This window comes from Pelodiscus sinensis, chromosome 1 (assembly GCF_052426305.1).
Source record: "Pelodiscus sinensis isolate ZL-2025 chromosome 1, ASM5242630v1, whole genome shotgun sequence".
Lineage (NCBI taxonomy): Eukaryota > Metazoa > Chordata > Testudines > Trionychidae > Pelodiscus > Pelodiscus sinensis.
In genome coordinates this window covers 146,459,762-146,473,147 of record NC_143052.1, presented here as the reverse complement: position 1 = coordinate 146,473,147, position 13,386 = coordinate 146,459,762, and the positions used below count along the sequence as shown (strand labels likewise).

General features: G+C 51.3%; 1 protein-coding gene across 5 annotated transcripts in view; it reads left to right on the top strand.

The window, feature by feature from the left end:
- The first annotated feature begins 6,599 nt into the window (after positions 1-6,599).
- The window catches only part of CTC1 (CST telomere replication complex component 1), a 36,357-nt gene continuing 29,570 nt past the window's right edge, over positions 6,600-13,386 (top strand). For 4 of the 5 annotated variants that reach the window (XR_012897126.2, XR_012897129.2, XR_016347673.1 and 1 more), the window contains exons 1-3: positions 6,616-6,831; positions 6,908-7,065; positions 9,816-10,065. Coding sequence is in view for 2 of the 5 variants with exons in the window: in XM_025189599.3 (XP_025045384.3) it covers positions 6,781-6,831; positions 6,908-7,065; positions 9,816-10,065 (459 nt within the window). In the remaining 3 variants the exon portion in view is untranslated. Of the gene's footprint in view, positions 6,832-6,907; positions 7,066-9,815; positions 10,066-13,386 lie in introns of all 5 variants that reach the window. The other variant, XM_006132917.5, reaches the window with a different exon arrangement.

Genomic DNA, 13,386 nt, shown 5'->3' with positions numbered 1-13,386 from the left:
GCAATTGCGATACGTCTAATTTGCATCCCTTTTATGAAAAAGGGATGCAATCTAGATGTAGCCATTGGGTAAACTGATTAGGGCATGTGAAGGCAGGGAGAGATCATGATTTGTTATGATCATTCCTTGTATCTTAGGACATGGTTTCATTACAATGTTTGCTATAAGCTCTTGCTTCTTGTCTGCATTATAAACTAAGTTGTGCTTCTGGTCTGCGCTGCAAACTCAGTTGTGTAAAAGTTTTTTGTAATTTTTTTAGTAACTATATAACCCTTTCTAAAATGTTCTTTGTAAAATTACTTGGTGTGAGTGAAGAACGAATGCATAGTTAAGGATAAGTGTAAAAGCCATTACAAAGAAATGTCCAGATGGTCAAGTGAGAAACTTGGAAAGACCAGGAGACAATCAAAAAGCATCCATTGTGCCAGATGCTGAGTGAGTTACTAGAACTGACAACCTTGGAGAGAGGTAGACATTTCCAAAGGCAAGAAAACAAATAAGATATAAGGAAGGAAAGCCTAACAATAACCAAATGACAACTATGTAAAACCCCAAGATTAACACCATTTAAGGATTAACAATTGCAGAGTGACATCGTAAAATCCATAGATTCAAATGGGAACTTACAACTATAAAAATAGGGTGTATTGCTATGGTTCTTTGGGTTCAATTGGGGCAACTGGTGCAGAAGGATGCAGGTGTGCACCAGCCATGGGATCACCCACTCCATGTGACTCCTCTTTGTACCTCCAGGAGAGGGCCAGAACAATGTCCCCTCCTACCTCTGCTCTGCCCCCGCCCCAACCACTCCTCTTTTGCCTCTTCTAAGGGCCCCTCCCCTGAGCGACATGGCCCCTGGGACTAGTTGGGGGGGGGGAAGCTGGGACTAGCAGCAGGAATTGGGCCCCCTGCACTCACCGATGTACTAACTAACCAGATTAACTACAGGATAGTTGATGCTTCATTAACTATATAGAGAGGCCCCCTATATCCTATTCCATAAGCAACCAGGCAAAGTGAGGTGGTGGGAAGGGAAATGTGAGACTGTATGTTGCTTTTCATGTTGCTTTATTGTTGTATTTTCAATAAACCCAGCATATCACTTTTTTCCCTGAAAAAATCCCATGTACCTAAACATAGCAAAGCGGCAGGTGGAGAGATGAAGCAGGAGAACTAGTGGGATGAGGAAGCAAGTGGCATGTGGGAGTGAGCTGAGGAGGCTGGCAAACAGCGAGGAGGGGAACAGCGTCCAGCCATGGGGGAACACCAGGCAGATGGCAAGGAGATTAGCAAGGAGGCTGATTTGTCTAGGGGTCCGCTCCCTCCTAGGGATGGCCCCATGGGCATGCAGAAGTCTTCCATGGGTTAAACCAACTCATGGAAATATTTTCTTAGTTTTAAAACAGGCTACATAAATAAAGCCCTGCAAATCTGCAGATATCTGCTTCATATCTGCATGTATCCACATCCACATTGCGGATCATTTTTGTGGATACAGATGCAAATGCAAAATTTTGTATCCATGCAGGGCTCTCTATATAAAAAGCACTAGCAAAGTCAGTATGAACTAAAATTTCATGCCAACAATGACTTACTTATACTTTATACTGCTCCATATATCAGCAGTTCTCCAACTGTGATTTTGTTTCATTGAGGTCCTTATCAGGGCCAGCATTTGACTAGCAGGGGCCCAGAGCGGAAAACTGAAACCCAAACCTCACTACATGGGGCTGGAGCCAAATCCAGACATTTTTAAATGGGGTGAAGCTTGATGTATGTAAGGCAAATTAGACTTTTGAAAGTGATACATGTAGGCTGGAAAAGCTCAGAAGCACTGCCTTAGATGTCTTCACATCAGCAGGCTCCCATTTCCCTCACCACTACCTCACTTTACTTTTTTCCCTGATTGTATCTGTTCTTGGAAACCCCTTGAAAGGTTGCTTATTGGGTAGGGCATAGGGGGCCTCTATGTTGGGAAGATGAAGCAGGAGAACGAGTGAGTTAACCAGTGAGGGGGGACAACATACCTTCTCTCTCAGCTTCTTCCCTAGGTCAGCTGCCAGCCCTCAGTGGAATGGACTCTGCTGGACCTTCAGAGTCTTCTGACAGCTTGGAGCAAGAGAGAAAAATGTCACAGGGGAGTGAGACCAACACATGAACCCCGAGGAAGAAATATCTTCTCCCTCCTGCTAAGCATTTGTATTTAAATTTAAAAATAAATAGTGTGACGTAGAGGGGGTGGTATCTGCTCTGTAACCCGGGGTTCCCCTGCGCTGTGATGTGTGATTCCCACTGACTCACCCGCATGTGTATTGGCCCAGACACCTAGGCTGTGTCTAGACTGCAGGGTTTTTTCGAAAAAAGTAGCCTTTTTTCGAAAAAACTTCACCTGCGTCTAGACTACAGCCGTGTTCTTTCGAAATTAAATCGAAAGAACCCGACTTTTCTTTCAACGGCGGTACTCGTCATTTCATGAGGAAGAACGCCTTTTTTCGAAAGTGCTCTTTCGAAAAAAGGCGTTCTTGAATGCAAACAGGGCTTTTTCGAAAGAGAGCATCCAGACTGCCTGGGTGCTCTCTTTCGAAAAAGCGGCTTGCTTTTTCGAAAGTACTGCTTGCAGTCTAGACGCTCTTTTTCGAAAGAGGCTTTTTCGAAAGTATTTTTCGAAAGAGGCTTGCAGTCTAGACGGAACCCTAGTCCTAGCCTGAGCAGATAACAAGGCTCTTCCCAGAGGGGGAGACAAAGGAAGGGAGGCGGAGACGAACACCTGGCTGGGGGACAGGATCTGGGAGCGAGGCAGTGGTAGCTGGGGGAAACCATGAAGGGGACAGTCTAAGCAGAGGATTGGGAGTTTAGGGGTCTAGCCACCCCGTCCCAAGAGGTCTGAGGCATCCTGGCCCTGACTCCTGTAGCCACAGCATGTCTATGCTGTGTTGTACCCTGGAGATGCAATAAACCCTCTCTATTCTACTGGCTGGCGGAGTCTGTTCTGGCTGCTATGGGGGTGCAAGATTGGGGGGTCCCCGCTGTGCTGCCACAGTGGTGTCAGGGGTGGGATGCACTGCACCCCGTGGATGGCGCTTCCAGCAGCGAGTGACAAGGAGCAGTAGAAGGAAGGGGAATGCAAGAGCTAGGTGGGCTGGAGGGAGAGTGAAGTGATTCCTGGGAGTTGCGGGGCATTGCAGCACTCAGCTGGTGAGTCTATACCCCAGGATCGGTGGGGAGATGGCCTACGCCCAGCTCCTGAAAGCAGACCTTGTGGGGCTGTGCAGAGAGAGGGGCCTGGCCTTGGGGAAAGCAACCAAGGCCCAGCTGATTACCCGGCTGGAAGAGAATGACCAGTCCAGGGGCCTGGATTCTGTCCCAGTGGAGAGCAACTAGACACCTCCTCAGAGCGTCTCAGGCCCTCAGACTGGAGGGAGGGCTGTAGCCCGCCAGAGAGACATGGTGCCCATCAGGCTACGCTCCGCCAGCAGTGGTTCATCCAGGGTGGGGTCCAGCCCGGCAGAGCTGCGGCGGCTGGAGATCAAGCTGCGGATAAAGGAATTGGAGGTACAGGACCAAGAGAAGGAATGCTAGGACTGAGAGAAGCACTGGCATCCGCAGGACTGGGACAAGTACCTACCCTCCTGCTGTCTGCACACAGGGAGATGCCCAGAGGGTCTACCAGGTTCTCCCCAACTGAGCCATGGTGCAGAAAGGGGAAGGACCCCTTGGGCTTGCTGAGAGAGTTATGGGAGGGGGAGACCTCCCTGGATGGAGAGTCGGGGTGGAGGACGTCCTGGTTTCCGGGAAAGGCTCGCTAAGCTCATGGGCCCGACCAGGGAGGCCCTGGGCACAGCCCAAAGGAAGTGGAAGGGCGGGTACGACCGCAGAGAGTGGGCCTGCGCAAGCCCCCTCAAAGCCATGCAGCAGCCAAACAGGGTGGAGCCAGCTCCCGCAAGGCACCACCATGGCAGGCACAAGCCAAGGGGAATGCCAATGTCACAGCTGCTTTACCTGGCAGGAGGCCTGAACTTCCCCAGGTCACAAGCGGAGTGACCCTGCTCAGTTCGCTCTCAGTGTGGGGAGTGATGTGACCTATCGGGGGTGCTGTTTGCTCTGTAACCAGGGGTTCCCCTGCATTGTGATGTGTGATTCCCACTGACTCACCCACATGTGTATTGGCCCAGACACCTAGACCCAGCCTGAGCAGATAACAAGGCTCTTCCCAGAGGGGGAGACAAAGGAAGGGAGGCGGAGACGAACTCCTGGCTGGAGGGCAGTGGGAGCGAGGCAGTGGTGGCTGGGGGAAACCATGAAGGGGACAGTCTAAGTAGAGGGTTGGGAGTTTAGGGGCCTAGATACCCCATCCCAAGGGGTCTGAGGCATCCTGGTACTGACTCCTGTAGACACATCACGTCTATGCTGTGTTGTACCCTGGAGAAGCAATAAACCCTCTCTTTTCTACTGGCTGGCAGAGTCTGTTCTGGCTGCTTCAGGGGTACAGGATCGGGGGGTCCCCGAAGCGCTGCCACAAATAGTCACTGCTTTAAAGCACCATCAGATGAATCACCAGATCAGGAACGTTTTCCATAGATCTATCCCTGTCCTTTTTTCTCTCCCCAATTCCAGCTCTCTGTATAGGGCAGAATACTGCTGGGGCCACATCTAGGCCTACTACAATTCACCTGCCTACTGTAGGCCGCTAGCTCTTTTACCTTCCATAGAAGACAAAGCCCCAATCTGACCTTCCTTGTCATGTATGGAATGCAGTTGTGGCCCTGGGCATCCCAGCATATTAGAGACTAGGTGAGTCAGGTAATATCTTTTATTGGATAAACTTCTATTGGTGAGAGAGAAAAGCCCTCAGGCTACACACAGTTCTATTTTCCCTTAAGAGAAGTTTGAGTAATCTTCAGAGCTTGTTTTTTTCATCAATAGAAGTTGGCCTTTAGGTCTGGGAAAACTATTCCCCTTGACAGCAGAGATCCCAACAGGCGTTATTTATACTTCCACATGGGGCAAATCCATCTTAATCCCAGGCCTTTTGTACGGAAACAACATTAACATAAGAATGAACAGTGCAGCTGCACCAATGTCAGCAACAGCTTAAGCACTAGCCTAGGGCAGGACCAAGCATATTTTTGAGATTAGAAATACAGATGCTTGTCTGTACTAGCAGCGTGGCACCAGTGCAAAGCCCCTATTCCTAGGGCACAGGAAGTAGCTTTGCTACCATTCATGCACCACTGCAAAGTGAAGAATTCTACCTACCCTACCCATACTCCAGAGACTCTACCCCATTAGCTTCCTTACCCAGCAGCAAGGCCCTCCCAATGTCCCCTAGGGCCTGCTCCACACACCTGGCTTTGATTGGTACAGAGCTCACTTTCGGGGTGGGATTTCTACAGAAGTAGCTGGTGCGGGCAAGGGCTTTGAGTTTCTGAGCTTCCCCTCCATCCATTGCCTGCAGTAGCTGGGCTACCTCACTGGAAAGTCCCTCCCACACAAGGGATGTGAAGGACTAGTCAACTATCTAATAAGCAAATATTTATTGGCTAGTCCATAGACTAGTTGACTAGTCGCTTCTCCCCCCCCCCATCGTCCTGCCCTAGGTTAGTACTTGAGCTTTTGCTGACATTGGTGCAGATGCACGTTCATGCTAATGCTAACCTTGTTTCCTATCAAAAAGAAGCAAGGGTGGTGGGAAAGAGGGGGTGCTTCAAAGCAGCAATGCTGTGTGGAGCCCAAAGTCAGGTGAGGACTTTTCTACTGACCCTGGGTTCCACACTGTGGTGTTTTAGATGCTGCTTGTAATTATTAGAACTGGGAGCACCGGCTGTTGGGAGTCTGGAAGCACAGGAAGGGGGGAGGAGGGAGATTAGCTAGGGCTGAGCGAGAACTACAAAGAGGTGTAGCAGCTTTGTAAAGAGGTTTCACTTTTGGTAAATAAAGTCCTGTTGAAGTTTGTTAGTACCTTGCTTGCATGATACAACACATGCCTGACACCAGGCTCCTCCAGGCATTTCAAAACAGCAGCACTGCATGGAGCCTGGGGTCAGTGCCGGAGTCCCCAGCTGACCCCAGGCTCCACAGGACACTTCAAAGGTGGAGGTGCCCTAGGGACTAATGAATGGTTGGGACTACTTTCTTCCACTATTTGATCTGAGGAAGTGGGTCTGGCCCACGAAAGCTCATCATCTAATAAACCATCTTGTTAGTCTTTAAAGTGCTACATTGTCCTGCATTTTGCTTCAGCTACCCCAGACTAACACGGCTACATCTCTATCACTATTCTAGGGACTAATGGAATAGATGGTGCAAAAATGCATCCCCTAGTTGATGAGTCAATCAGTCGATATTTAACTTCGCTGGCCCACAGGGCGGCGCAGCTCGCTCCAGGGTATGGGCACTTGGCACAGGCTGCGCAGGTTAACCCGGGGCCGGGCTAGCAGTGCGGCCGCCCAAAGCGCTAGGGAGCCCCCGGGGCCGCGCTCTGACGCCGGCGGGGGAGGGGCGCCCGACGCTGGAACAGCGCGCCTGAGGGCCTGCCGCGCCGGAAGGAACGAAAGAAGCCAAGTGCGCAGCGCCGCGGCTTGGCGGGAAGGCTCCGCCCTTCTCTCCCCCCCCCCCCCCCATCCGGCGCTCACGCGCCAGCTCCTGGAATCTCACGAGCACGCGAAGGGCGGGCAGGCGGAGCGCGGCCGAGGGGGGCAAGCAGCGCTCTGATTGGCCGGGAGCCGGGGCCGCAGGGAATGTTCTACACTTGATGCCTCGAGCTGCCAGCGCCGCGTTCCCATGGAGACGGCCGGAGCCGCGCTGGGCATGGCGGGGCCTGGCGGCGGGGCGGTAAGTGCCCCACGCGCTCCCCGTCCCCGTCCCCCTTCCCGCGCCGCGGCCTGACGCGCCCTCCTCTCTCCCGCAGGAGCCGCGGTGGCTGCAGGCGGCCCGGGCCTTCGTCTGCGAGACCCTCTGCCCCGCGGGGCCGGGCGGCGGCGGCCCCGAGCAGCTGGCGGACTCGGTGCTGCGGTGCCTGCGGAGCACGTGGGGCGGGCGGAGCGGGGAGTTCCCGCTGGGCTACAGGTAACACGGGGGGGGGGGGGGCATCGCGTCCCTGCCCGCCTCCGCTGCCCCGCCCCGGCACAGGCGCGGGGATGCTGCTGCCACCCCCTGGCGAGAGGCGGGTTCCCTCCCACTGGTTCGTTCGGTGCCTCTCGCCCGCCCCGCTGCGTCAAGTGCCCTGGCGAGGCTCGTGCCAGCTGGAAATGCTGCTCCCGCCCCTGTCCCTGAAGCTGGGCGTGTCAGGACAGCAGAGCCCTGCTCTGTCCCCGCTTTCCTGCTCCATGACGGGAACTGCAGGGCCCGGCCCTCCGCGCCAGCGCAGGCTGCTCTGATGTGACCGCCTTGTATTAGAACGACCCTTTCACAAGGTCTGAGTCCGCATGACTAGCCAAGGGTAGCACTCAGCCCGGCTACGGTCAGCTCTGAGTCTTGGGGAGAGTTTGGTTCCCTTGTTTCAGAGAGGTAGCTGTGTTCCTCGGTTCCCGCAAAAACAAGGTTTTTGGTGGCTCTTTAAAGACTAACCAATTGATTAGGGTGTTAGAGCGTAGGCTTTTTGTGAGCTACCACTCATTTGCTCAGATGCTGAAGAGAAAAAGAAAGGATACAGAGATGGGAGCATGACATCCGGATTAATTAAATCAGAAGGGATGTGGCTCATCTCTAATAACAAAGGTGAGAGTACCTAAATGGGAAATTACCTATTGTAATTGGAGAACCACTCCATGCATTTCTTTAGACCTTGGTTCAGAGTGTCAAATTTGCACATGAATTCCAGCTCAGCAGTTTCTCTCTGCAGTTTGTTTTCAAAGTTTTACTGAGAATAGCAACTTGCAAGTCTGAAACTGTGTGTCCAGGAAGGTTAAAGTGCTCCCTTGCTGGCTTTTGGATGTTGCCATTCTTAATGTCTGATTTGTGAACATTTGTTCTTTTGTGTAGACTGTTTGTTTGTTTGTATATGGCAGAGGGGTATTGTTGGCACACGATGGCATATATTACGTTAGTAGATGTGCATGTGAATGAGCCTTTGATATAGCTGATGTGGTTAGGTTCTGTGATCGTGTCAGTAGGGTAGATGTGTGGACAGAGTTGGCAATGGAGTTTGTTGCAGGGATAGGTTCCTGGATTAGTGTTTCTGTTGGAGGGTGTGAAGTTGGTGGTATTTGCCTTAGGTTGGGTGGCTGTCTGTAAGCAATGTCTTGCACATCTTGGGAGGCAGGCAAGTGTGAGGGATCATCATCTATGGTAGGTCGTAGATCCTTGATGAAGATCAGGAGGGGTTTGGCTTGTTAGCTCTAAAGGTATAGGCTTCTCTTGGTCAGCCTGGTACATCTTCTTGACTTAATTGACTCCCACTTACTAAGGCCTGACTATACCTGAAAGTTAGGTCAACCTAGGTGCATTGCTACTCCGTGCATCATAATTAGGTTGACTTATGCCCCCTGCAGCTAGTTGGATAGAAGAGAAGGGTGGATTTTTCACACTAGTGGAAGAAGCCTTTTTATTGCTGTAGTGAGTGTTTATACTACACAGTGTACCTGCACTTGTGCCATTGCAGCGCTTGTAGTGTAGACCTGTCCTTGGTCCCTGCAACTCTATAGTTTGCAGCACTTCATCTGCATTCTGTGGAGGCCCTAGTTTAAACAGCATTCCAACATAACAGCCGTTTCCAAAACCTTGTCAACTAAGTACAAAGGTGCAAGAGTTGAAACTACAATCTGGAGTGCTGTCTACGCTAAAAACTTCCCATGTTACTGATATTGGTGTTGACACCAGTAGGAAGTTTTTGCTGAACTTTCTTAATGTAGACAAGGCCTATATCTGAGGTGTGGGTATTGTTACTGCTAGGCACACAGATTGCTAGGCCAACCAGCTGGGTTGGGAATGCTGATGATGTCACCAGTGTGTCTGATATTTAGTGACTTGATCAGTCTCAACATTGTAGAATCTCTGGCACATAGTGTTGCTCACTAACAGTGCTTGATAGGGTGGAGAACTTGTCTTTATCCAGTCTCATAGTTTAAGGTGGAATACATTAAGCTTGGCTACATTCTTACAGATGAAGAGATGAGCCTAAGATCGCTTTGATTTGACATCTCAGCCTCACATCCTTTAATCAAGGTCTGTTAAGATGAAAATTGAACTTTAAGGTTAGCAGCATTGTTTTGATCCTTCTCCATAAGTGGTACAGAGACGTCTACAGTCAGCCTCTTCTGGCTACAGGTCAGGACCTCCAAGCACCTTGCTGGGGAAATGGGGTCAGTATTAATTTAGAAGAGAGAAGTGCCACTTTACAGAATCCTCCACCACACTCTAGGCATTATCCTTGGTCTTCTCATGGAATGGCCCATTAACATTCTGCCTAAACTGTGGAATAAAGCCTCCTCACATCTCCTATGAAGGTTGTTCAGATGAGTATATTTTTCACTTGTTGTTCCCAAATATTTCTTCACATGTCCCGTGTGTGCCCAGCCATGTGACCAGATCACTTATTAAGTGTGCTCTTAGGGTAAATATGGAAACAGATTGTCCTCCTAATACGGTGGCCATTTCAGCGTTGAACCCTGTATAATGCCATTGAAATGAGTACATTCTCGCCCAAGATTTCCCATATGATGACACAACATCTCTGAGGGCAAGTTAATGGCATTACATTACATTAGGAGATTATAACACCTGTGCTGAGCCTGACCGGCAGCAAAATGTCTAAATCCCCCCCCCCCCCCCATTTCTTCCTCATCCTTTCATGTTATAATTCTTTCCCTTTTCTTCAGCTTCATCTCCATCTCTGACCTGCAATGCCAACAACACACACCCTGCTGTAGTCACATGACCTGGAGCACCAGGGAGTTCAAGGAATGGGCTCACCAAGATGAGGTCATCGTGCCCAAACAGAGTGTTCTGCCTCGGGCTCACCTAATCCTGATTGGCTACCTGACAGATGGAAGAAAGCAGGAGGGGAAAGCGAAGCTAATGGATGGTAACCTGTATGTGCAAGACAACACTGGTTCAATGCCCTGTGAGGTATGGCAACAGGCAGCCTGCAGGATCCTGCTCTTGGTACAATATCTATGGGACCTTGCAAACAACAGAATGTGTAACTTGGGAGAGCAAATATGTGTCTTGTGAGGGAAAGGTAGTGAGTTCAAATGCCAGGGAGGGACGGTGAAATTTGTCAACTTTCATTGCTAACGAGATAGCTCCTAAACTTTTTGGACTCTGGAATAACTGGAGAAAAGAAGCAGGGGAAGAAGGTTGATCTTGTCAATTACCATTGAAGTGTAGTTTCAGTTACTAATCAAGTAATGGAGCAAACACTTTGTGAGATGTACTCTGAGAAGCTGATAAGACCAACAACAGGAAGCTTGCTTGCATTACAGGCTGTGAAGCTGAAGTTACAACGGGGGAATGAATTATGCTAGGCTTTTGGTGAAGCCCATGATACTGTGTATAAGGATGTTAAGGACTAGTTGACGAGTCGATTCCCTCACCCTTGCTGCCTCTATCAGAGGCAGCAGAGGGGGGGAAATGGGTTATTTCAAAGGGGAAGCTCTGCATGGCTGATCTTGGGCTCAGCTGTGCAGAGCTGCCCTTTGGAATGCCGTCTCGGCATTGGAAAGGGGCAGCGCTGCGTGGAGCCTGGGGTCAGCTGGGACTCCCCAGCTAATCCCAGGTTCTGCATGACATTTCCGTTGAACCCGGGATCAGCTGGAACCCTGGGATCAGGGGAAATGCCACATGGAACCCGTGGTCAGCTGAAATGCCAGGCTCCGTGTGGCATTTCAAATTGGCAGCGCAACATGGAGCCTGGGATCAGTGGGCAAGTCAGAGTCCTCCGTTGACCCCGGGCTCCATGAGGGCACTTCTGCTTTGAAATGCATAAGAGCCCCCACTGGGGACTCTCTTACATTTCAAAGCTGGCACGTCACATGCAGCCTGGAGTCAGCAGGACTTCCCACTGGCCCTGGGCTGCATGCGGAGTTCCACATTTCTCCTTTGAAATGTACAAGAGCCACAGCAGGAAATTCCATCGACTACTTGACTAGTAAATTAGCCAATAGGTAACATCCTTAACCATGTACCACGAAATTTTGGCTTGGATGGGATGCAACTGTGATGAGGCCTGCCCCGAGGCTCTTGAGTAAGATGCAGTATCTGGAATTGGAGGCTGATGCGTGACACCAATAATGGAGGCTCAGGGTTTTCTGTTTTGCAACTTATCAATAATCTAAGATAGGTGAAGAGCACGTTAATTTTATTTGCAAAGAACTCTGCATTGGGATGAGCTTCAAACGCTGGTGAAGACAGGTTAGAAATATGGTCTGGAAATACCAAGCACTGCCAAAGCTTAGGATGCTATAAATGAATTGCCACCATACCGTTGGTGGGAAGAAACCTGAGCCTAGGGAATGCAAGGCCTAGTGCCCAGTAAATTGCTACTTCTGGTAGAATTCTGTGCAGAAAGACACTCCACATCCTCCCCTACAGATTCTCTTTGCTTCCCAGAGAAAAAGAGTTACAGTGGGGGAAACAAAAAGAAAACTGTATCAGTGCTCACATGACCCTCCCAGCAGTCTGGGCAGGTGGGGTAGAGGTAAGTCACCATGGGTATGTCTACACTGCCACCCTAGTTCAAACTAGGGTGGCTAATGTAGGCATTGGAACTTGCAAACGAAGCCTGGGATTTAAATATCCCGGGCTTTATTTGAATGTTCCCGGGCGCCGCCATTTTTAAATGCCCCGTAGTTCAAACTACTGCCCGTGGCTACACGCGGCACGGACTAGGTAGTTTGAATTAAAGCTCCTAATTTGAACTACCGTTAAGCCTCCTTGCAGCCGCGGGCAGTAGTTCGAACTACGGGGCATTTAAAAATGGCGGCGCCCGGAAACATGCAAATAAAGCCCGGGATATTTAAATCCCGGGCTTCGTTTGCAAGTTCCAATGCCTACATTAACCACCCTAGTTTGAACTAGGGTGGCAGTGTAGACATACCCTACAAGAAGGAGGAGGTGTGTTTGGGATGTCCCACTGGGGGAGGATGGATGAAGTTTCCCCTTCTCTGCCCCTGCCAGGGTTGGATCAGATCAACCCACATAAACCTCTCCTGTCTGCACAAAGCTCTACACCGAGGAGGAGGAGGGGTTTGGCAGGGAGAAGGGACATGTCTTGGTGCAGGAGGTGAGGCTCAATGGGGTATGGTTGCCAGATGTGGGGAAGGCTCAGCTTGGCAGAGAGGTGAGAAGTTTGAGTGTGGGGAGGGTCCAAATACACAGGGGTTAAGCCAGCAGCTCCCCATACTGTGACCCCTCTTCCCACTACATGGCCTCATTGCTCCTCAGCTACAAAGGAGCAGTCTCACTGTAGAGCAGTGGTCTCCAACCTTTTTACACCCAAGATCACTTTTTAAATCTCAGAAAAGGCGAAGATCTACCGCCCCGCCCCTTCCTTGAAGCCCCGCCCCTTCCTTGAAGCCCCGCCCCTTCCTTGAAGCCCTGCCCTCTCTATTCTCCTCCTGTCCATCACTTGCTATCCCCAGACCTTACTTACACACTCTGATAAACAGTTTATTTTTAAATTATGCAATGCATACAATTAAAATCACGTGTTTATAGTTATGAAATAAATGGTCTGTTTTTTATTCATGCTATTTAAATCTAAAATGAAGCATTTATAATTATACATTTTGTGGGGACGGAGTACTGTGGCTGGGGGCAGGGGAGAGGGAACAGGGTGCTGGGAGGGCAGAGGACAGGATGCTGCAGCAGGGGACAGAGTGCCAGTGGGGACAGAGTTCGGGGAGTGGGGACGCGAATGGGGACAGAATTCAGGGAGTGGGGACAGTTCTGTAGCTGGGGACAGGGGAGTGGGAACAGGGGAGTGGGATGCCAGTGGAGGCAGAGAGTCCCCTGAATCTCCCTCCTCCGAGCATCCCACCCCCCCCTTCCCCCCCCGGAAACCAGCGCTTGCCTGACCAGGGGGCCGACCCCCCCACCCGCGCAAGGAAGCCCCGCGCGCGCCTGTCCCGGGGCCAATCTCCTCCCCCCCCCCCCCCCCCCCCCGTGCAGGAAAGCCTCGCGCGCCCCTGCCCAGAGGGATGACACCCCCCCCCCCCCGCGCGGGGCTTCCCTGCGCGCCTGCCCCGGGACCAACCCACCCCCACCCCCCCCGTGCAGGAAAGCCTCGCGTGCGTGCGTGCCTGCCCAGGGGGCCGACCCCCCCACCCGCGGAGGGAAAACCACGCGTGCGTGCCTGCCCCGGCACCAAACCCCCTCCGCGCAGGGAAGCCCCGTGCGTGCCTGCCCCGGGGCCAACTCCCCCTCCACGCAGGGAAGCCCTGCGCGCGC